Source organism: Ahaetulla prasina, chromosome 2, assembly GCF_028640845.1.
Source record: "Ahaetulla prasina isolate Xishuangbanna chromosome 2, ASM2864084v1, whole genome shotgun sequence".
NCBI lineage: Eukaryota > Metazoa > Chordata > Lepidosauria > Squamata > Colubridae > Ahaetulla > Ahaetulla prasina.
Genome location: NC_080540.1, coordinates 27,261,989 through 27,286,024, shown reverse-complemented (window position 1 = coordinate 27,286,024; position 24,036 = coordinate 27,261,989). Strand labels below are relative to the sequence as shown.

At 44.4% G+C, this 24,036-nt stretch overlaps 1 protein-coding gene across 1 annotated transcript; it reads right to left on the bottom strand.

Annotated features, from left to right (window-relative positions):
• Positions 1 to 15,865: 15,865 nt before the first annotated feature.
• LOC131190446 (vomeronasal type-2 receptor 26-like) lies at positions 15,866 to 16,780 on the bottom strand. Its single transcript, XM_058167769.1, has one exon. It carries the CDS (start codon positions 16,778 to 16,780, stop codon positions 15,866 to 15,868), a length of 915 nt encoding a protein of 304 aa, XP_058023752.1.
• Between the last annotated feature and the right edge of the window lie 7,256 nt (positions 16,781 to 24,036).

Sequence of the window (24,036 nt, the reverse complement as noted above, 5' to 3'; positions counted from 1 at the left end):
GCCCCCAGAGCCGGCCCTGCTGCCAGAAAGTGACTTGGAAAGTGAGGGGGAAGCGCTATCAGGACTTACCTCAGGAGCACCAGCTTCTCTGGCTCAGCTCCAGGAGCCAGAAGCAGGCCAGGTGGAAGAGATAACGAGGCCTCCTTCCCCTGACTCTTCCCCCCCCCCAGGCCACTCCTGCAGACCCAGCTGACGGCAATCAGGCTTGGTTGAACCCTAGGTTTTATAGGCAGGAGAGGAGGGAACAACAGAAGCAAGGGTGGGGCAGGCCTAGGAAGTGCTGAGTCATGGAGCCACACCCCACAGGATATAAAAGGCAGCGAGAGCTGCTGTGTCTCTTTGTAACAGGCAAATCCACTGATTAATAGCTGAAGTTTGTTTCTGGGTGACTCACCAGCGTCGTGGAAGATAACGGAGGCTCTTGGCAAACGCTGGCTATTCTGCTGCCAGAGCTGATAGTGCCGGCTAATTAAGCCATCACTCATGTTAGATTCGGGCAATAACGAGGCAGGAGACCAGGATAGTGACAACAGCTCTTTACTATATGGTGAACCCAGCAGCCAGTGCTGGGAAAAACCTCTCTTTATATACAGTTTAGCCGGAGGCTTCAACCAATCAGCAACGTGCTATTTTCCCGCCAAAACTTTTAAAGATACATTACACTCCTTCCCTCCCAGAAAACACTTTACCAATATTTGCATAAAATTAGCATCTTATTTTTCTACGTAATCACGCAGGTAGACTGGGCGTCTCCTGACTCTTTCGGACCTGCGCAATTCACTTTCTGGGAGTGAGTCGAGCTGACCGGAGGGACTGTTTGTTCCTCTCAGCTCCTCCTCTAGGCCATCCGGCCCTGGATTATTTGTAGAGTCATCCCCGCTGTCTTCAGGATGGGCCGGTTGGTGTCGCTGGACCTTCTGGAACTCAGATAAGTCCTGCTTGCCCCGGGTTTGAGTCAGTTGTGGATTCATTCATTGGGTAGTCAGGGCCTGTTTCGCCTGTTTCTGATTTACGTTATGCGTTTCCTTATCTGGTCTATGTGGCGCTTCCATACCCGGCCATCCTCTATCTCTACTAGATATGATTTTGGTCCTGTTATCTCTAGGATTTTCCCTGTTACCCAGGTCGGACCCTCGCTGTAGTTGTGTGCCCACACTAGGTCGCCTACTGCCATCCCTCTTGTTTTACCCTGTACCCCTTTGTAACCGTCTGGTGTGTAGTTTGGGTTTAAACGGTCTAGTGGGCACCTGAGCTTCCGACCCATTAATAGCTCTGCCGGGCTTCTGCCAGTTGTGACACAGGGGGTTCTGTGTTGGACGGCCAGGAAGGTATCGATTTTTGTTTGCCAGTCGCCTGGCCTGATTCTGGACAATGCTTCTTTTGCGCTCCGAACGGAACGTTCTGCAAGGCCATTCGTCGCAGGGTGGAAAGGCGCCGAGAGGACATGCCAGATGCCCTCTTCTGCCAAATATATTTCAAACTGGGTTGCCGTGAATTGCGGGCCATTATCAGAGACTAACGTGTCGGGCAGCCCGTGCGTTACGAATAGGTGCCGTAGGACTGAAATCACGGCCTCGGCTGTCATGGATCTCATGAGGATGATTTCCAGCCATTTGGAGTAGGCATCGACTACTACCAAAAAGGTTTGGCCGTGAAAGGGACCGGCAAAATCGATATGGATCCTAGACCAAGGGCCCTGGGGTCTCTCCCATTCCCGAATCGGGGCCGTTGGGGGTAGCGGTCTGGACTCCTGGCAGGCCTGGCATTTCCCTACCCTTTCAGCAATTTCCGAGTCCATTAAGGGCCACCACACATAGCTTCTCGCTAGACCCTTCATTCTCACGATCCCTGGGTGGCCTTCGTGAAGGAGATCCAATACCTTTTTCCTCAATTTCTCCGGGATCACCACTCGATCCCCCCATAGCAGGCACCCCCCTTGAGCTGAGAGTTCCCCAAGTTTTTTTACAAACTCTTTAAAACGCTCGCCCGGTGCAGCGGGCCAACCTCTTTGTACCCAACCAATTACAGTTCTTATTGTAATGTCCTTGTACGAAGCCCGAGCCACCTCCTTGGATGTGACTGGGCCAGAGTCCAAAGAGTCAATTAGCAGAACTGGTATCCCGGAGTGGGGTCTTGATAGTCTCTGGTAACGGGCATCTGCTCAGGGCATCTGCATGCCTAATTCCTTTCCGGGCCGGTGTAGCAATTTGTAGGAATATGCCGCCAGGAAGATAGTCCATCGGGTCAGTCTGGGTGAGAGTGCCACGGGTGTTGGGCGGTCGCCTGCCAACAACCCTAGCAAGGGTCTGTGGTCCGTGATGATTTCGAAATCACGACCAAATACATATTCATGGAATTTCTTTACTCCGGAGACCATAGCCAAGGCTTCCCTATCAAGCTGGCTATAATTCCTTTCAGCTGCTGACATGGTTCGGGAGTAATATGCAATAGGGGCTTCTGTGCCATTTGGCAACCGGTGGCTGGGCACAGCCCCACCCGTAGGAGATGCATCGCAGCTTAATACTAATGGCAACGTGCCATTGTATTGATAAGGAGGCTATCGCTAGATAGGAGATTCTTTACCCTTCAATGCCCTAGCTTCCGCCTTTCCCCAAGACCATGCAGCTGTCTTTGCTAGTAGTTTGTGCAGCGATTCGGCAATTGTTGCCTTATTTTTAAAAATACCCGTAGAAGTTGACCAGACCTAAGAATGCCTGTAACTCCGTTTTGTTCTTTGGGGCTGGGGCCTTCCTGATGGCCCGTACCTTGCTCTCAGTGGGTGAATCCTTCCCTGTCTATCCGTAGCCCAGGAATTCCACAGATTCAACCCCGATATGGCATTTGTTCAGTTTAACTTTTAGACCGGCAGACCGGAAAATGCCCAAAACTTTTCGCAGCCTTACCCCTAATTCCTCTAGGTTCTCAGCGGATACCAATACATCGTAGAAATATGGTATCACCCCTGGTAGTCCTTGCAATAGCCGCTCCATGAGGTTCTGAAATAACCCTGGAGCCACACTAACCCCAAACTGTAACCGGGTGCACTTAAAAGCCCCTCTGTGAGTCACAATTGTCTGTGCTTCGGCTGTGCTGCTATCTACGGGTAGCTGTTGATAGGCTTGGGCCAAGTCTAGCTTGGCAAAAACTTGCCCTTGCCCCAATGAGTGCAGTAAGTGCTGTACCACCGGAACGGGGTAAGCACTCTTTTGCAATGCTTTGTTGAGCGTTGCCTTGTAGTCAGCGCAAATCCGGACCGACCCGTCCGGTTTGACTGGGGTGACTATAGGGGTCTCCCATTTAGCATGGTCAACTGGCACTAAAATTCCCTGGTTTACTAGTTTGTCCAGTTCCCGGTCAATCCTGGGCTTTAGGGCGAACGGGACCCTCCTAGCCTTTAGATGGATAGGGGCAACTTGTGGGTCTAAGTTAAAAGAAATAGGGGTCCCCGTGTACTTGCCCAGGCAGTCTTTGAAAACGTCCCCAAACTCCTTCATGAGTGCGTCTTTGAGGTCGACTTCGTTTCTGAAGATTCCGGTCACCCCCATGCCCAATGCTCTGAACCAGTCCAGACCCAACAAGCTTGGCAGGGTCCCATCGACGATGGTGATGGGCAGAGTTTTCTTGTATTGTCCATACTCGACGTGGACGGACGTTACCCCTCGAACAGGGATGCGATTCCCTTGGTAGTCTTGTACCTTTAATTTCTGTGGTTGCAGCTTGCGCTTTGCGATGGCGGGTAAGGCTCTCACGAGATTGTCCCAGGACATGATCGTGATCGATGAGCCGGTGTCCACCTCCAATCGGCACGGCACCCCCTCAATCTTTGCCTTTGTAAAGATTTTTTTCTCTAGGCGTGTTGATGCGTGACCCACTCTCACGACAGTCTGATTCAACTTCGCACCTTTTTTAAACTGACCACTCACGGGCTGCTTCGCCGTTCCCGCGCTCTGATTGGCCGGTTTGAATTTTTGGCGGGAAGGTTGGGGTGCTCGACAGGCCTGTGCTATGTGCCCCTTCCTTTCGCACTGCCGACACACCGCATCCTTAAATTTGCATTGTTGTCATTGGTGTTGCCCTCCGCAACTTGCGCAGTCACCCCGGTCTTCTTTCTCCGGCCTCCCGGTGTGGAAGACTCCTTCCTCTTCCTCACCGTCCGACTCAGCCTGGATCTCCTCGTTGTGGACCGGGGTTGATTTCGCACCAGCCGTTGGTGCGAGCGGCTTTTGTAGGGTTTCCGCCGCTTGGGTAGACATCTCGTGAGCCCTGGCTTCGTCCAAGGCGTTTGCCAGCGTTAGGTTGCTTTTAGACAGCAGCCGCCTCCGCAAACGGATGTCCCTGACCCCACGGATGAGTTGCTCCAGCAATGCCTCATCCAAGTCTCGGTACTCGCAATGTTTTGAGGCTTTCCTCAGGGCGGCCATGTATGCGCTGATGGACTCGCCCTCTTGCTGTCTGCGCTCCCCGAATTCGAACCGTTGCACATACTTGGACGGCGTTGGTGCATAATGGGCTTTCAATAAAGTCTGCAGAGTTTGCCACGGTATCGACTGTACTGGCGTTGGCTCCGCCAGGATTCTGTGTCGAAAACTTCTGGACCGCAGTGGCTCAGGAAATACGCTGCTTCCTGTTGTCTGAAACTCCTTGAAGTTCGCTCACGAGGAAACACTCAAAACGAGCCATGTATGACCCCCATTTTTCCTTAGCTGGGTCGAATGGCGCTGGTGGTGTGTAGCCGGACATCGCTGCTTTCCGCCCCTTGTTTGCTGGGTTCGCGTCTTCCTGGTGAGTTCAGCTCTTTTCCTGGCGCTCTTAGCCTCGAGATCCCACCTTCGTCGCCAGTGTTAGATTCGGGCAATAACGAGGCAGGAGACCAGGATAGTGACAACAGCTCTTTACTATATGGTGAACCCAGCAGCCAGTGCTGGGAAAAACCTCTCTTTATATACAGTTTAGCCGGAGGCTTCAACCAATCAGCAACGTGCTATTTTCCCGCCAAAACTTTTAAAGATACATTACAACTCAGACAGAGATGAGGGAGGACAGAACACCCACCCACACACACCTGTGGGACTTTGTAGGTGCCAAGTAACACTGACATCTGCACGGAGATATCTCTGAGAGCACCATCAAGAAGAGCCAAAAGGTTGTCCTCCCTTCCACAGCTGTAGTTGGGAACGTCGGCTTCTCCGGTGGAAAGCATGTCCAGCAAGGCATCTGAAGTGCCAAGTGTGCTCAAATAGTTGTCATGGATGTCGTAGCCCAGTGTGAGGTTGTCAAGGAGTTGGGGGTTCTCGTTGACCAATTGAATGGCGAAGATGTAGCGGAAGAGATTTGATTGTTCCAAAGGTAAACGTCTGTAAAAACATTCACGTTATTAGCATCATCAAAAGCGCCAATAACAAAATACTTCCCCCCCCCAATTTTATCTCCACAGGTCTATTGCCTCTTACGTTTACATTGTATAAAGCTGGTCCAAAAGCCATTACCGGGGATTCAAAATATTTCAATCATTCAAGGAGAACCATCGTAAAAGGATGAGAATGTTTCAAAAGTGGCCCAGAAAAACAATTCTACGATTGTAGGATTATTCTCTACCCTCTAGTTTCTATTCCTATAAATATCAGGAATGGAATATCAATGAGGAGTTATACAAATATGGAAAAGGGATGGGAGAGGCAACTACAATCCTTTCACTCACTAACAGAACAACAGAGTTGGAAGGGACCTTGGAGATCTTCTAATCCAACCCCCCTGCTCAAGCAGGAGACCCTATACCATTCCAGACAAGTGGCTGTCCAGTCTCTTCTTAAATGCCTCCAGTTATGGAGCGCCCACAACTTCTAAAGGCAAGCCATTCCGCTGGTTAATTTAAGGGGTCCTTGGTGCTTTCTGAACTTGCTTGTTTTCTTGCACACTGACTAGCATTGATGTTACCTAGTTTGGGTAATGAAAGCTTCAAAAAGCTCAAACTGCCCGAGGAGCTGCTGATCCAGTTCTACAGAGGAATTATTGAGTCTGTCATCTGCACCTCTATAACTGTCTGGTTTGGTTCTGCAACCCAACAAGAAAGACACAGACTTCAGAGGATAATTAGAACTGCATAAAAGACAATGGCTATCAACCTGCCTTCCATTGAGGACCTGTATACTGCACGAATCAAGAAGAGGGCCGTGAAAATATTTACAGATCCCTCGCATCCTGGACATAAACTGTTTCAACTCCTACCCTCAAAACGACACTATAGAGCACTGCACACCAGAACAACTAGACACAAGAACAGTTTTTTCCCGAAGGCCATCACTCTGCTAAACAAACAATTCCCTCAATACTGTTAAACTATTTACTAAATCTGCACTACTATTAATCTTCTCATTGTTCCCAACACCCATCTCCTTCCACTTATGACTGTATGACTGTAACTTTGTTGCTGGCAATCCTTACGATTTATATTTATGATTTATTTATTAATTTATTTTAATAAATATTAAAATTATAATAAATATTAAAAGTATTTATTAATTTATTTATAAAATTTATTTATTAATAAATTTATTTATTAATTTATAATAGATTTATTTATTAATAAATTTTATTTATTAAATTTATATTTATGATTTATATTTATATTTGTATCCTTATGATTTATATTCCTAAGAGGTCTGTAAGGGGCGTGCATAAGACCACAAGCATGCCTACTGTTCCTGTCCTATTGTTTCCTTTCGTTATATCCAATTAATATAGTTATTACATACTCATGCTTATATATATGAGTATGTATTGTTTAGTTATTTCATGCTTACACTTATATATACTGTGTGACAAAATAAATAAATAAAAAATAAATATATTGATATTGTTTCTTGATTGCTTATTTGTTTCCTATGTCTATCCTGAAGTGTTGTACCTTATGATTCTTGATGAACGTATCTTTTCTTTTATGTACACTGAGAGCATATGCACCATGACAAATTCCTTATGTGTCCAATCACACTTGGCCAATAAAAAAAAATTCTATTCTATTCTATTCTATTCTATTCTATTCTATTCTATTCTATTCTATTCTATTCTATTCTATTCTATTCTATTCTATTCTTAGAATTCTTGACGAAGGTATCTTTTCTTTTATGTACACTGAGAGCATATGCACCAAGACAAATTCCTTGTGTGTCCAATCACACTTGGCCAATAAAAAAATTCTATTCTATTCTATTCTATTCTATTCTATTCTATTCAATTCTATTCTATTCTATTCTATTCTATTCTATTCTATTCTATTCTATTCTATTCTATTCTTGACGAAGGTATCTTTTCTTTTATGTACACTGAGAGCATATGCACCAAGACAAATTCCTTGTGTGTCCAATCACACTTGGCCAATAAAAAAAAAATCTATTCTATTCTATTCTATTCTATTCTATTCTATTCTATTCTATTCTATTCTATTCTATTCTATTCTTAGAATTCTTGACGATGGTATCTTTTCTTTTATGTACATTGAGAGCATATGCACCAGGACAAATTCCTTGTGTGTCCAGTCACACTTGGCCAATTTAAAAAAAAATTCTAATTCTAAAAAAAAGTCTGCAAGAAAACAAGCAAGCTCAGAGAGCACCAAGGACCCCTCAAGTCAACCCTGAGCTACAAATGTTCTCCTTTATTAGTAAAAGGTAAATTAGTAAAACTTAATGTTAACTGCTTCAATCTCGATTGCAGAAAATATGACTTCAGTAACAGAGTTGTTAATGCCTGGAATGCACTACCTGACTCTGTGGTCTCTTCTCAAAATCCCAAAACTTTAACTTAAGACTGTCTACTGTTGACCTCACCCCATTCCTAAGTGGTCTGTAAGGGGCGTGCATAAGAGCACAAACATGCCTACCATTCCTGTCCTATTGATTCCTTTCGTTATATCCAATTAATATAGTTATTACATACTCATACTTACATATATGCTTATATATTGTATAGTCATTTTATGCTTATGCTTATATATACTGTTATGACAAAATAAAATAAATAAAAAATAAATAAATAAAAGTAAAGGTTCCCCTCACACATATGTGCTAGTCATTCTCGACTCTAGGGGGCAGTGCTCATCTCCGTTTCAAAGCCGAAGAGCCAGCGCTGTCCAAAGATGTCTCGGTGGTCATGTGGACAGCATGACTAAATGCCAAAGGTACACGGAACGCTGTTACCTTTCCACCAAAGGAGCCATCTTTCTTTTCCCGGAACATCACTGGCGCAGCCACGCGAGGCCTAGCCGGTTGGATAAAGCCCCGCTCTAGGTTTTTGTCTATGAATTTACGTAGCTCCCCCAATTCCTTTTGGGTCATGGGATAAGCTTTTGGTTTTGGAAGCTTTACCCCCGGAAGGATGTCTATGGCACAGTCAATAGGCCTATGGGGAGGAAGTACATCTGATGCTTTCTCACTAAAGACTTCTCGCAAGTCCCAGTATTCCTTAGGTATCCTCTCCTCCCCGTCTATCCGTTCGATCATTGCTCCCAACGTATCTTGGAACATGGCCACGGTAGATCCCTCCTTGGGTTCCCCCTTTTCCCCTTTTAATGTTTTTGAGCGGAAACGTAAGATTCCCGTTCTCCAGTTAATATGGGGGTTCCATTTTCGCAACCATGACAGGCCTAGCAACAAGGGTTGGTCCATTCCTGGGGCTACTATGAAGTTCAGAATCTCGCGGTGGTCTCCTATTATCATTTCTATGGGTTCTGTTACGAAATGGGCGGGTCCTCCCCCTGCCACAGAGCCATCCAACTGGGCAAACGCTATGGGTCTACTTAGGGTTCTCAATCTTAGTTCCATTTTTTCTACTAGTTCGGGACTGACCATGCATCTAGTACATCCAGAATCTAATAGTGCTAGCAGTTCCCCCTTATTACCCGAAGAGGGTACATGTAGGTTGACTGGAATGTCCAAGGGGCCCCGTGCCCAACTCACCAGAAGGTCTTCATCGGACTCGGATGTGGTTTGCTGTCATCAGTATCGGTCGACGCTTCGCCATCCTCCTTGATGGGCATGCCTTCTTGGCAATGCCCTCCCCCACTTTTGCCGGCTTATGCGCCTTAGCAGCTGGTTTCACTGGTTCCTTTTCACCACCAGAGGTCGCGCTTGGCACCAACTCAACCCGACAGTAGGCTGCTCGGTGGCCTTCTTTCCCACATCTGTAGCACGCAGACGAACGTGGTCTTCCACCCTCCGATCTAGGGACGTCCCTATAGGTGCCTCCAGGAGAACGGCCAGGGTATGGTCCTCCAGTGCGCTGTCTTCTGCCACGGTCCTTCACTAGTTCGATTTCCATCTCTGCTGCCAGGGTGTACCAGCCGTACAACGTAGTTGGAGAGGCTCGTGCTCGACACAGTTCATAGAGATCTCCATTCAGACCATCTTTGTAAATGTCCACAAGGGTCACCTCCGACCACCCTCTCATCAAGGGAACTAAATCACTGAACTCCTGGCTATAATCAGCCACCGGTCTCCTCCCTTGCCTGATAGTTTTCATTCGACCTTTGGCCTTCTGCTCTGCCAGGGGGTCCTCAAACCTCCTCCTCAGTGCAGTAATAAAATGCTCGTAGTTTTGCAGTGGTTGGTATATAGTGACACAAACCATGCAGCTGCTCTTCCGGTCAAATTGTGGGTCACAGCTCTAACTTGTGCCGCCTGTGACCAATAATCTTCCCCCCAGTCTAACATGTGGTCATTCACTATTGCCAGGAACATTTCCAGCTCCTTGGCATTTCCATCAAATTTCTCTGATATGGGGGGAATTTTAGGCTTTTTCCTTCCCCTGCGCAGCCTTACTTGGTCAGCAGGTGGCATGCGTTCTCTATCCAATTCAGCTGCCTCTGGGAAAGGGTTTTTTAGCCTTGGGCCTTCTGAAATCTCTCCGCCTTGGGAAACTCCTCCATCGGGCCCCTTGGTAATTTCTTCCTCCTCTTCTCCCCCCCACCTGGAGGACTGAACAGGGGATTCATACCTTTGGCGAGCAGCTTGCCTTACTTTCACTTCACGAAATAGCCGTAGTGCCTCTTCCAACTGGAGGCTGTCTCTGACTTTCTGCTCCTCAGTCCACTCGGAAAAAGTGCGTAGTTTCTCCTTTCTCCTTGTAGTTACTCCAGAGGGAGGTTCCTTGAAGTCGGGTAGCCTCCTCTCTTCTTCCAACTGCATTATCTCCAGTTCAGGGTTAAAACCGACAGAAGAAATACCTCCGGATGCCTCCCCCAGCTCAGCCGACAGCTGGCCTTCCATCACATTTTTCCTCTCTCCCACCTCGGTATTGCGATTGCAATCCTGGTTGGTAGACATGCTGGTGAGATCCAACTTAATGTCAGGCTACCTCTGATTATAACTAGGAAAGAATTCACCTTGACTTCATTTGGAATAAAGAAAAGTACTTTTACTAGTTACAGTCTTGATGGCAGCTTAGTAAAGTTGGATCTGAGACAAAATATGGCTAACATATCATATCCCCCCAATTGTCCCTCCTCCTTCAGGAGGTCAGGCTGGTCTGGTCCAATGCCAGCTCCTTCTCGGCCCCTCGTGGTAATCTTCTTCCACAGGTCTCTAGTTGTCAATCATCTTAGGAATGCAGTTTCTGTTGGAAAAGCCCGCGCTCTTAACACTCAGCCGTTAATCACCCCTCCCACACTGTTATGTCAGCCGACACTCTTAATAGGCTCCTTTCCCTTACCCTGTATGGTGGTATGATACATCTCATTTCCTTAATTGATTTATAATACAGAAATAAACATTTCACATTCTATCTACTGATATAAATTATTCAAAAGTATACGAAGATTGGAGTGGAGGCTGACACCAAGCTATGGAGTTTGGTGACGCTCTAGGTTGGTGACACTTCTAGTTCAGGGGTCAGCAACCTTAAACACTCAAAGAGCCACTTGGACCGGTTTCCTCCAGAAAAAAAAACACACAGGAAGCCACAAAACCTGAGTGGGCATTGCCAACTTGATGTCATTCACTCTCACCCAGTCATATGACCCCCCACTAGCCATGCCTACCCAGCCACAAAACCATTGTCTATGTCTCTCTCCCTATCTCCCCCTCTCTCCCTCCTCTTTCTGTATCTCTGTGTCTCTGTCCCTCTCCCTATCTTCCTCTCTATTCTGTCCCCCACCTCAGTCGGGGAGGCACGCGAACTGACTCAATTAGCTAGCAATTTAGTCCACAGCAACTATCAGCTCTGGCAGCAAACCAGCGTTCATCTGCCAAGGTTTTCTTTATCTCCTTGATGCCGGCATCAGGCTGGAGTCCAAAAAAGGTTACCGGAGCAACCAGGAAGTCAGGAGCAAACAGCAATTCAGGCCAAATGCTCAGTCAAATAGTTCAGCTCAAATTTTCTCCAGTCAGTTGATTTGTTCGTCACGAAGTAGTATAGCAGCCCCTCCTGCTTTTATACCCTGTGGGGTATGGCTTTGTGACTCAGCACTTTCTAGGCCTGCCCCACCCCTACTTCTGTTGTTCCTGCCTCTCTTGTCTACAAAACCGGGGATCTAACCAGGACTGATTGTCCACAGTTGGGTCTGGAAGCATTGCCTGGGCGGGGGGAGATACAGGAGACAGAGGCCTCATCACCTCCTCCACCTGGCCTGCCTCTGGCTCCTGGAGCTGAGCCAGAGAGGCCGGCCCTGAAGAAGGGAGCCCTGACGGCCCTTCCCCCTCACTCTCTGAGTCACTTTCTGGCAGGGGGCCAGGTCTTGGGGGGGCTGGAGCCACAACACCCTCTTCCCCCCCCCGTGTCTCTCTCCCGCAGTATCTCTTTCTCTCCCACTCTTCCCCTCTCTCACCCCCTCTCTACGTCTCTCTCTCTCTCTCTCTCTCTCTCTCTGTGTGTGTGTGTGTGTGTGTGTGTGTGTGTGTATGTGTCTCCCCCCTCCCTTCAGGCGATTGTCCTCCTTCTCCCTTCTCCTCTTGTAACCCCCTGGCCAGCTGTGGCTGAGCCAGAAAAATGTGCATGTGTGGGGAGACCCTCCTCAAGCAAGCGCCAAAGTGCAGCAAACGTGCGCACGGGGTGGGTGGTTGCTTCTTAGGAGGGTCATAACAGGATGTGGCTTCTCTCCTGCACTAATGCTCTGGTCATTGCCTTACCATGTCATCCTCCACCCCTGGCAGCTCTTTGGCCAAGCGTGAAGGGTGTGAACTCCAGCCTGAAGCATCAGGAAGCGAAGGCTGCCTTACGTGCAAATGTGGCATGAAGGCAGGTACATGACTGCTTTGCTCCTCCACTCTCTGGTGACCCTCTTCCCCCTCTTCCTCTCAGGACACCCGGAAAAGCTGTGGCTGAGCCAGGAGTGTGTGCATGTATGGGAAGACCCTTCTCAAACGAGTGCCAAAGCTCAGGAAAGACACACGGGAGGTGGGCAGCAGTTTCCTTAAAGAGGGTCTCCCTGCGCATGTGCATGTTCCTGGCTCAGCCACAGCTGGCCAGAGGGTCACGAGAGGAGGAGGGGGGAAGAGAGTGCAGGAGGAAAGTGGCCCTGTACCTGCCTTCGTGCCACATTTGCACGTAAGGCATCTTTCACTTCCTGCCATTTCGGGCTGGAGTCCAAAAAAGAAATAAGAGGGGTGAAGAGCGGGGCCAAGCAGTGATGGGACAGGGAGCCATGGCAGAGGACCCACTTGCGGCTCCAGAGCCGTGGGTTTATTTATTTATTTATTTTATTCGATTTTAATACCGCTTTTCTCCCGAAGGACTCAGGGCGGTGTACAGCCAAATAAAAAATCAACAATATACTCTTTAAAACAAAACTAAAACAAAACATATTACAAAATGGCCAGAATTTAAAACGATTTAAAATACTAAAATATAAATAACCCCAGTTAAAATTAGTAAAACTTCTAAGCCAGTCCCGCTTGAATAAATAGGTGCGTTTTCAGCTCACGGCGAAAAGTCCGAAGATCAGGCACTTGACGTAAACCAGGGGGAAGTTCATTCCAAAGCGTAGGAGCTCCAACAGAGAAGGCCCTACCCCTGGGGGCCGCCAGCCGACATTGTCTGGCGGACGGCACCCTGAGAAGGCCCTCTCTGTGTGAGCGTACGGGTCGGTGGGAGGCATGGGGTAACAGCAGGCGGTCCCGTAAGTACCCGGGCCCTAAGCCATGGAGCGCTTTAAAGGTGGTAACCAAAATCTTAAAGCGCACCCGAAAGACCACAGGAAGCCAGTGCAAACTGCGCAGGATTGGTGTTACATGGGAGCAATGATTTGCTCCCACTATTACCCGTGCAGCTGCATTCTGGACTAGCTGCAGCCTCCGGGTGCACTTCAAGGGCAGCCCCATGTAGAGAGCATTGCAATAATCCAAACGGGAAGTGACCAAAGCATGAGTGACTGTGCATAAGGCATCCCGGTCAAGGAAGGGGCGCAACTGGTGAACCAAGCGGACTTGGTAAAAAGCCCTCTTGGAGACGGCCGCCAAATGATCGTCAAACGACAGCCGCCCATCCAAGAGGACACCCAAGTTGTGCACCCTTTCCATTGGGGCCAATAACTCGCCCCCCACAGTCAGCCGCGGCTGCAGCTGACTGTACCGGGGTGCCGGCATCCACAGCCACTCTGTCTTGGAGGGATTGAGCTTGAGTCTGTTTCTCCCCATCCAGACCCGTACAGCTTCCAGACACCGGGTAGCACTTCAACAGCTTCGTTGGGGTGGTCCGGGGTGGAGAAGTACAGCTGCGTATCGTCAGCGTACAGATGGTAACTCACCCCGAAACCACTAATGACCTCACCCAGCGGCTTCATGTAGATGTTGAACAGGAGGGGTGAGAGAATCGTTTGCCGACCCCTGCTCTAGTTCTTCCTGACTTCTAACACCAAGGAAGAAATCAGTACCCTTGAACCTTGAAGAGGGGCTGTTCATTATCCCTCCATTCATCAGTCCTAATTTGGAACTGATTTTATAACTGTTCATGTCAACTCTGAAGCTGACCTGGCTAAAGCCATCTTGGAGCTTCAGTGCTGCCACACTGGAACAAGGGACAGGGAGGGAGGATTAGAGATAGATTCTCCATGGACTGGTATGGTCTACCTGAAAAAAAATGAGAAACCCTTTTAAAAACTTTTGGTTCTGGAAGGAATCCAGGCCCTGAATGAATGCATTGCTATGTCAAAGTAGGAATGCAATGGACAGTCCAAATCTTTCCTTAGAATTACTTTCATTCACCAATGTCCTATCACATGGGGGTGGAGTGCATTGCTACAATTAAGCTAAACTCTTGTGACTTTCTTCCCTACTGTGAAAATCAGCCGAGCAGTTTCATTTTATGTTGTGTTATAAGACAATTAATCCCAATAAGGTTCAAGGACCAAGTATGGCTAGGTAAAACAATGGAAAAGAGGTCAAGGTGGAAAGCACCTGGTCCCTGCTTGTTGGATTCATGTTAAGGGCTGTTGTTTATTTATTTATTTTTCACATTTTTATACTGCCCTTCTCCGAGGACTCAGGGCGGTGTACAGCAAAAGAAAAAAAACAAATACCATAAAAATAAAAATACAATATTCAATTAAAAATCTAATTCAATAAGCTGAATATTTAAAATAGGTGGGTAAAATTATAAAAATAGAGTAAACCCCTTAAAAAACCACTAAAAACCCTCGATTAAAATTTATCATTAGGCCAGCCCAGCATGGTGAAAGAAGAAAGTTTTAAGCTCGTGCTTAAAGAATAGAATAGAATAGAATAGAATTTTTTTTATTGGCCAAGTGTGATTGGACACACAAGGAATTTGTCTTGGTGCATATGCTCTCAGTGTACATAAAAGAAAAGATACGTTCATCAAGGTACAACATTTACAACACAATTGATGGTCAATATATCAATATAAATCATAAGGATTGCCAGCAACAAGTTATAGTCATATAGTCATAAGTGGAAAGAGATTGGTGATGGGAACTATAAAACGATTAATAGTAGTGCAGATTCAGTAAATAGTCTGACAGTGTTGAGGGAATTATTTGTTTAGCAGAGTGATGGCCTTCGGGAAAAAACTATTCTTGTGTCTAGTTGTTCTGGTGTGCAGTGCTCTATAAGCGTCGTTTTGAGGTAGGAGTTGAAACAGTTTATGTCCAGGATGCGAGGGATCTGCAAATATTTTCACGGCCCTCTTCTTGATTCATGCAGTATACAGGTCCTCAATGGAAGGCAGGTTGGTAGCAATTATTTTTCTGCAGTTCTAATTATCCTCTGAAGTCTGTGTTTTCTTGTTGGGTTGCAGAACCGAACCAGACAGTTATAGAGGTGCAAATGACAGACTCAATAATTCCTCTGTTGAATTGGATCAGCAGCTCCTTGGGCAGTTTGAGCTTACTGAGTTGGCGCAGAAAGAACATTCTTTGTTGTCCGGTTTATTGGAAATAATACTGGAACTGCAAAAAACTGTGCTACTCGGAACATCATATCTTTTAAGAAGATACTTGGTTGATACCTAGGACGCTGGTAGCAGCCCGTATTGACCGTTAGCACCAGTCAATCATATTTGTGACACATTTTTAAATGTTCAGTTGACTGGGTTTCATATTTAATGACTAAAAGAGATAAGAATAATAGTAATAATATAATAGCCATAAAGAAGTAAATCCATTATTCTAAACAGAAAGAAAATGCTTCCCACTAAAGTGAAGATGGCAGCTCTAACATTAAAGAATTTTCTAGAAGAGCATTTGCCAGTCTTGGCAAATGTATAGACTTCCGAGAATTCCCATCACACATCATCATTGTTACAATCTGTAGAAACTGAAGTCCACACAACTTAAACTCTGATACAAATATTTTTAGAGATAGGAGAGGAAGTCTGTAAATTTATAATCTTGTGAGGAAAAATGCAGAAAATGGATGGTTTATGTTTTCACTATTAGCTGTTCCTTCATATTCAGATCTGGTCTTATTAAAATAATGTAGCACTTGGGCATGAAGATGCAGCCCAGCAGGCCAGCACTGGAGGCCAAGATGGAGAAGATCTGCACAGCCACCATGTATTTCCCTTTGGTGCTCAGGTAGGTGGGTACAAAAGACACCCAGACACTACAGAAGACCAGCATACTGAAGGTGATCAGCTTGGCTTCATTGAAAGTCCCAGGGAGGTTCCTGGCCAGGAAAGCCACTATGAAGCAGATGGTGGCCAGGAAGCCCATGTAACCAAGAGCAACATAAAACATGGCAAGAGAGCCTTCGTTGCACTGAAGTACAATCTCTCCTGACTGGGAGTGCATATCAGAGTCAGGAAATGGGGGAGAGACCACCAGCCAGATGCTGCAGATGACCACCTGAATACTGGAACAACAAAGGATGATGGAGTTCGTCAAACTCCTTCCCAGCCATTTTCTCACTCTGTTTCCTGGCTTTGTAGCCAGGAAGGCTAACACCACCATAATTGTTTTGGCCAAGACGGAAGAAACGGCAACTGAGAAGATGATGCTGAAGGCTGTTTGTCGAAAAAGGCAGGTGACTTTCCTTGGTTGTCCAATGAAGAGGAAGGTTGTTAAGAAAGAAAACAGGAGTGAGATGAGAAGGATGTAGGAGAGGCTCCGGTTATTGGCTTTGACAATAGGAGTATCTGTGTATTTAGTGAAGGTTGCTAACACTAAAGCAGCAATTAAGGACAAGAAGGCTGCAAGTGACACCACAATGATTCCCAAATATTCTTGATAGGAGAGAAAGCTTATTTCCTTAGGGAGACATTGATCTTGCTCCTTATTTGGATGCTGATCTTCTGGACATTTGGTGCAATAATCTGCATCTGAAGAGAGGGACATTTTTAATATTTTCTGATTTATTTTTTCCATACCAGTAACCTTATAGGGCAGGGGCGTCAAACTCGATTTCATTGAGGGCCGCATCAGAGTTGTGTTTGACCTTGTGGGAGGGGGGGAGCGTAGGACCATGGCCAGGGTGCACATGGCCAGCTCAATGTCACTTGTGTCAGGGGGGCTTGTGGTGGCCTGAGCACTCGCGGCCCTCTGAAGCTCAGTTTTCACTGGCAGAGGTTTGCAGGAGGCCGTAGCAGCCAAAAACGGAGCTCAAGAGGGCTGTTCATTATCCTCCATTCATCAGTCCTAATTTGGAACTGATTTTATAACTGTTCATGTCAACTCTGAAGCTGACCTGGCTAAAGCCATCTTGGAGCTTCAGTGCTGCCACACTGGAACAAGGGACAGGGAGGAGGATTAGAGATAGATTCTCCATGGACTGGTCCTTTGCTGTATACAGGGCAACCCCATGGGCCAGATCTAAGGAACCCAGGGTCCAGATCCGGCCCCCAGGCCTTCAGTTTGATACCTCTATTATAGGGTAACTGCCCAAGTAGAATAAAAAGAATAATAAAAGTTAGGCATGAACTGAGACTAATGAGGGATTGTCCTTTTCCCAGTTCTTTATCATTTGTTTCATGAAAAAGAACAAGCAAGGTACAACATAGAGGCAAAACATTTACAGAAATAATGTATTTATTGTCATATTTCTTCAGTGTCCATCTCCCTTGGAGAGAAGCTTTTGCTGCTGAATTTTTCACCCACCTTCCTGACTGGAGAAGGTGCCTTCTGCACAGGAAACACAGTCGTAACAGCAAATGAGCCTCCCTTCATGACCCACTTTGAAAAATCCAGATTGACAACTTTCCACACACCTGGAAGGAGGCAGACTCTAAGCAGAAGGGGAAAAAATGGGGAATATCAAGGAATACAGTTTAAGGATGACTTGTTGGATCAAGGAATAGTAAGGCAGAATCAGTAAGGTCCTAATGGGAATTTCAGATAGAGGCCAAATACGTTTGAAATAACAAAACTGGGAACATTCCTATGACTAATCTTTATCAGGTTAGTGTATAATAATGTATGCTTTATTCAGTTTATTAAATCTGATATTTAAAACACCTCCCAAAAACAATTCTTCCTACAAAACTCTGCCTTCGTTTCATGTCTTTTCTATTATTTGTTATAGGTTTTATTCTATAGGAATCTTGGGACTGCTAGCTCCCCAATCTAATGTCTAAGGCAGGCAATTTGAAGTTATAATTAAAAAAATTGTGTTTCATGCAGGAATCCATGCCCGAGTACTTGAACTAAAAAGAGTAGCATATGTTACACACAAACTTTAGGGAGATTCTCTGCATTTACAGTGAGATTCCCACAGATACTTGTAAATGAAGTGCACAGAGCATGTGTTGTACTTATTAGTACTGGTGATAAAAAAAAAATAGAAATATGGTGAATGAACTCGTTTTTTCTACCTTGTTAAACCCCTGGGGCCATACTGTGGTATCTTGGTCAATGACAAATCTGGGTTCTTGGGATTTCTCTCTTGCAAAACTTCCAAATTTTACTCGTAGAAGAGATCTATTTGGAAATTTCACATAGTTCACAATGTCAAAGTCAGCTGCCAGCTCGCCATTCCTGTCCAAATACACCCCATCCACGGAACTGTTGTGAAACTGGGTGTTCTGCAGGAAATGATGAAGCTGGCATGGGAAGGATAACATCATCAGTACGAAAAACTGCAGCCTTTAATAGAGGAATCACTTGATTTCAATTACAAGCTTCTCAAGCTTGGGTTTTCTGATTCAGTGGATGAAGAAAGACCCTCAAGTCATTTTTTTTATTTCTTTTGTTGAAGCAACCTTCAATTTTTGATTATTTTATAGACATATTAATGGAATTTTCTTGGCAAGAACATCAGAATCATTTGCTATTGTTTCGATCAGGTATGCTTTGCATCACCCCAGTCCAGTCTGCGACCCTGGGATTTTCGGTAAATCTCCACCCAATTTGGGGCCCAAGCCAAGCCCAATTTTACATTGTTTTCTAGCCCAGAGAAGTTCTACCAAATAAACTCAGCTTCTCAGGTCCTGATTTATTGCTGATTTTATAACTGTTCATGTCAACTCTGAAGCTGACCTGGCTAAAGCCATCTTGGAGCTTCAGTGCTGCCACACTGGAACAAGGGACAGGGAGGGAGGATTAGAGATAGATTCTCCATGGACTGGTATGGTCTACCTGAAAAAAAATGAGAAACCCTTTTAAAACTTTTGGTTCTGGAAGGAATCAGGCCCTGAATGAATGCATTGCTATGTCAAAGTAGGAATGCAATGGACAGTCCAAATCTTTCCTTAGAATTACTTTCATTCACCAATGTCCTATCACATGGGGGTGGAGTGCATTGCTACAATTAAGCTAAACTCTTGTGACTTTCTTCCCTACTGTGAAAATCAGCCGAGCAGTTTCATTTTATGTTGTGTTATAAGACAATTAATCCCAATAAGGTTCAAGGACCAAGTATGGCTAGGTAAAACAATGGAAAAGAGGTCAAGATGGAAAGCACCTGGTCCCTGCTTGTTGGATTCATGTTAAGGGCTGTTGTTTATTTATTTATTTTTCACATTTTTATACTGCCCTTCTCCGAGGACTCAGGGCGGTGTACAGCAAAAGTAAAATACAAATACCATAAAAATAAAAATACAATATTCAATTAAAAATCTAATTCAATAAGCTGAATATTTAAAATAGGTGGGTAAAATTATAAAAATAGAGTAAACCCCTTAAAAACCCACTAAAAACCCTCGATTAAAATTTATCATTAGGCCAGCCCAGCATGGTGAAAGAAGAAAGTTTTAAGCTCGTGCTTAAAGAATAGAATAGAATAGAATAGAATTTTTTTTATTGGCCAAGTGTGATTGGACACACAAGGAATTTGTCTTGGTGCATATGCTCTCAGTGTACATAAAAGAAAAGATACGTTCATCAAGGTACAACATTTACAACACAATTGATGGTCAATATATCAATATAAATCATAAGGATTGCCAGCAACAAGTTATAGTCATATAGTCATAAGTGGAAAGAGATTGGTGATGGGAACTATAAAACGATTAATAGTAGTGCAGATTCAGTAAATAGTCTGACAGTGTTGAGGGAATTATTTGTTTAGCAGAGTGATGGCCTTCGGGAAAAAACTATTCTTGTGTCTAGTTGTTCTGGTGTGCAGTGCTCTATAGCGTCGTTTTGAGGGTAGGAGTTGAAACAGTTTATGTCCAGGATGCGAGGGATCTGCAAATATTTTCACGGCCCTCTTCTTGATTCATGCAGTATACAGGTCCTCAATGGAAGGCAGGTTGGTAGCAATTATTTTTTCTGCAGTTCTAATTATCCTCTGAAGTCTGTGTTTTTCTTGTTGGGTTGCAGAACCGAACCAGACAGTTATAGAGGTGCAAATGACAGACTCAATAATTCCTCTGTTGAATTGGATCAGCAGCTCCTTGGGCAGTTTGAGCTTACTGAGTTGGCGCAGAAAGAACATTCTTTGTTGTCCGGTTTATTGGAAATAATACTGGAACTGCAAAAAACTGTGCTACTCGGAACATCATATCTTTTAAGAAGATACTTGGTTGATACCTAGGACGCTGGTAGCAGCCCGTATTGACCGTTAGCACCAGTCAATCATATTTGTGACACATTTTTAAATGTTCAGTTGACTGGGTTTCATATTTAATGACTAAAAGAGATAAGAATAATAGTAATAATATAATAGCCATAAAGAAGTAAATCCATTATTCTAAACAGAAAGAAAATGCTTCCCACTAAAGTGAAGATGGCAGCTCTAATATTAAAGAATTTTCTAGAAGAGCATTTGCCAGTCTTGGCAAATGTATAGACTTCCGAGAATTCCCATCACACATCATCATTGTTACAATCTGTAGAAACTGAAGTCCATCTGAAGTACTGCAGCAGTTTAATAATCCCTGCATATTGGGTTCCTTCTTTGGGGAGCATCCAGTAGAAAAAAGGAAATTGGTTTTTATCATTCATTTCATCAGAAACAAAAGCATATGAGATCTGGAGAAAAAAAAATGAAGAAAGTGATAATGCCCAGCAAAATCAATTTTGTTCCCTTTAAATTGTAAATTGGGAGATACCAGTAATTGTGACAAGGGACAAGATTAGTTTTATTTCTTCAAGGGAGGTCCAGATTGAGAACACAGAATCCCTTCTCATTCTCACTGGCTGTTTCTAACTATGAGTTAAACTGTTTAGTATATGTGTCTATTCAGATGCAGAATATGGAATTCTCTAATATTCTCCTACACTTCCAAAAGAGATGAAGCTTTCCAGAATTTCATTTCACTTTCCCAATTGTCTTTCACAACACCAAGAAACACATTTCAGAATGGGAACCTGCTTACTTTTTACAAACAACCAAGAACAGCTAAAGATCTTGCCATTATATGTACCACTGGTGTCCATGAAACCAACTTAAGGATACGATGGATCCTCTTCATTCCTATGGCAAATGGATAAATAAATACTTGAGATATTTACTCTTGGCCAGCAGTGCATAAGGAGACCAGTGCCCTGTTTGGTTTGATATACTACATAAAGCAACAGTTGACTTTAGGGAAGTATCCATTTAGTTCTTCTAGTTAATGTACAAATATGGTTGCCATTATCTTATTCTGTTTTTTTGAGATCCCAGACCAGCCTATAGCCCTGAGCATATTTCATCCAAGTCCCAAGCAAGATTGGTGCTTAGGAACAACTACAAGATCCGTAGTTGGATCTGGGTGACCATTGCTTGTCTTTCACATTTTTCCTTAGCAGACTGTGAGTATCTCTCCTCATATTGCTTTCAAAGTTGGAGAAATAAGCATGATTATACCTGCACCGCTAAACATGCCTGCTACCTTGATGAACGTATCTTTTCTTTTATGTACACTGAGAGCATATGCACCAAGACAAATTCCTTGTGTGTCCAATCACACTTGGCCAATAAAATTCTATTCTATAAAATTCTATTCTAAGGAGAAAGCCCAGAGCATTGCAGTAAAATATTCATAAATGACTAGAGCCAAATGGTAGAATTTTCCCCTGGTTTGAAAGTTGACAGATTGGTGCTTCTAATATGTTCCCTTGGGGTCCTGATTTTACCTTTCAAAATTCATTGACATAATAAATGAAAAATAAATTTCTGCCAGAAAACAGGAGTGAGATGAGAAGGATGTAGGAGAGGCTCCGGTTATTGGCTTTGACAATAGGAGTATCTGTGTATTTAGTGAAGGTTGCTAACACTAAAGCAGCAATTAAGGACAAGAAGGCTGCAAGTGACACCACAATGATTCCCAAATATTCTTGATAGGAGAGAAAGCTTATTTCCTTAGGGAGACAATGATCTTGCTCCTTATTTGGATGCTGATCTTCTGGGCATTTGGTGCAATAATCTGCATCTGAAGAGAGGAACATTATTAATATTTTCTGATTTATTTTTTTCCGTACCAGTAACCTTATAAGGCAGGGGTGTCAAACTCGATTTCATTGAGAGCCGCATCAGAGTTGTGTTTAACCTTGGGGGGGGCGGAGGACCATGGCCAGGGTGGGCATGGCCAGCTCAATGTCACTCGTATCAGGGGGGCTTGTGGTGTCCTGAGCACTCGCGGCCCTCCGAAGCTCAGTTTTCACTGGCAGAGGTTTGCAGGAGGCTGTAGCAGCCAAAAACGGAGCTCAAGAGGGCTGTGTGCAGCCTCCCGAGCTCCGTTCTTGTTGGCAGAGCCAACTGGTCCTTTGCTGTATACAGGGCAACCCCATGGGCCAGATCTAAGCAACCCAGAGTCCAGATCCGGCCCCCAGGCCTTCAGTTTGATACCTCTATTATAGGGTAACTGCCTAACTAGAATAAAAAGAATAATAAAAGTTAGGCATGAACTGAGACTAATGAGGGATTGTCCTTTTCCCAGTTCTTTATCATTTGTTTCATGAAAAAGAACAAGCAAGGTACAACATAGAGGGAAAACATTTACAGAAACGATGTCTTTATTGTCATATTTCTTCAGCGTCCATCTCCCTTGGAGAGAAGCTTTTGCTGCTGAATTTTTCACCCACCTTCCTGACTGGAGAAGGTGCCTTCTGCACAGGAAACACAGTCGTAACAGCAAATGAGCCTCCCTTCATGACCCACTTTGAAAAATCCAGATTGACAACTTTCCACACACCTGGAAGGAGGCAGACTCTAAGCAGAAGGGGAAAAAATGGGGAATATCAAGGAATACAGTTTAAGGATGACTTGTTGGATCAAGGAATACAGTTTAAGGATGACTTGTTGGATCAAGGAATACAGTTTAAGGATGACTTGTTGGATCAAGGAATACAGTTTAAGGATGACTTGTTGGATCAAGGAATACAGTTTAAGGATGACTTGTTGGATCAAGGAATACAGTTTAAGGATGACTTGTTGGATCAAGGAATACAGTTTAAGGATGACTTGTTGGATCAAGGAATACAGTTTAAGGATGACTTGTTGGATCAAGGAATACAGTTTAAGGATGACTTGTTGGATCAAGGAATACAGTTTAAGGATGACTTGTTGGATCAAGGAATACAGTTTAAGGATGACTTGTTGGATCAAGGAATACAGTTTAAGGATGACTTGTTGGATCAAGGAATACAGTTTAAGGATGACTTGTTGGATCAAGGAATACAGTTTAAGGATGACTTGTTGGATCAAGGAATACAGTTTAAGGATGACTTGTTGGATCAAGGAATACAGTTTAAGGATGACTTGTTGGATCAAGGAATACAGTTTAAGGATGACTTGTTGGATCAAGGAATACAGTTTAAGGATGACTTGTTGGATCAAGGAATACAGTTTAAGGATGACTTGTTGGATCAAGGAATACAGTTTAAGGATGACTTGTTGGATCAAGGAATACAGTTTAAGGATGACTTGTTGGATCAAGGAATACAGTTTAAGGATGACTTGTTGGATCAAGGAATACATTTAAGGATGACTTGTTGGATCAAGGAATAGTAAGGCAGAATCAGTAAGGTCCTAATGGGAATTTCAGATATAGGCCAAATATGTTTGAAACAACAAAACTGGGAACATTCCTATGACTAATCTTTATCAGGTTAGTATATAATAATGTATGCTGTATTCAGTTAATTAAATCTGATATGTGTTTTAAAACAATTCTTCCCAAAAACAATTCTTCCTACAAAACTCTGCCTTCGTTTCATGTCTTTTCTATTAT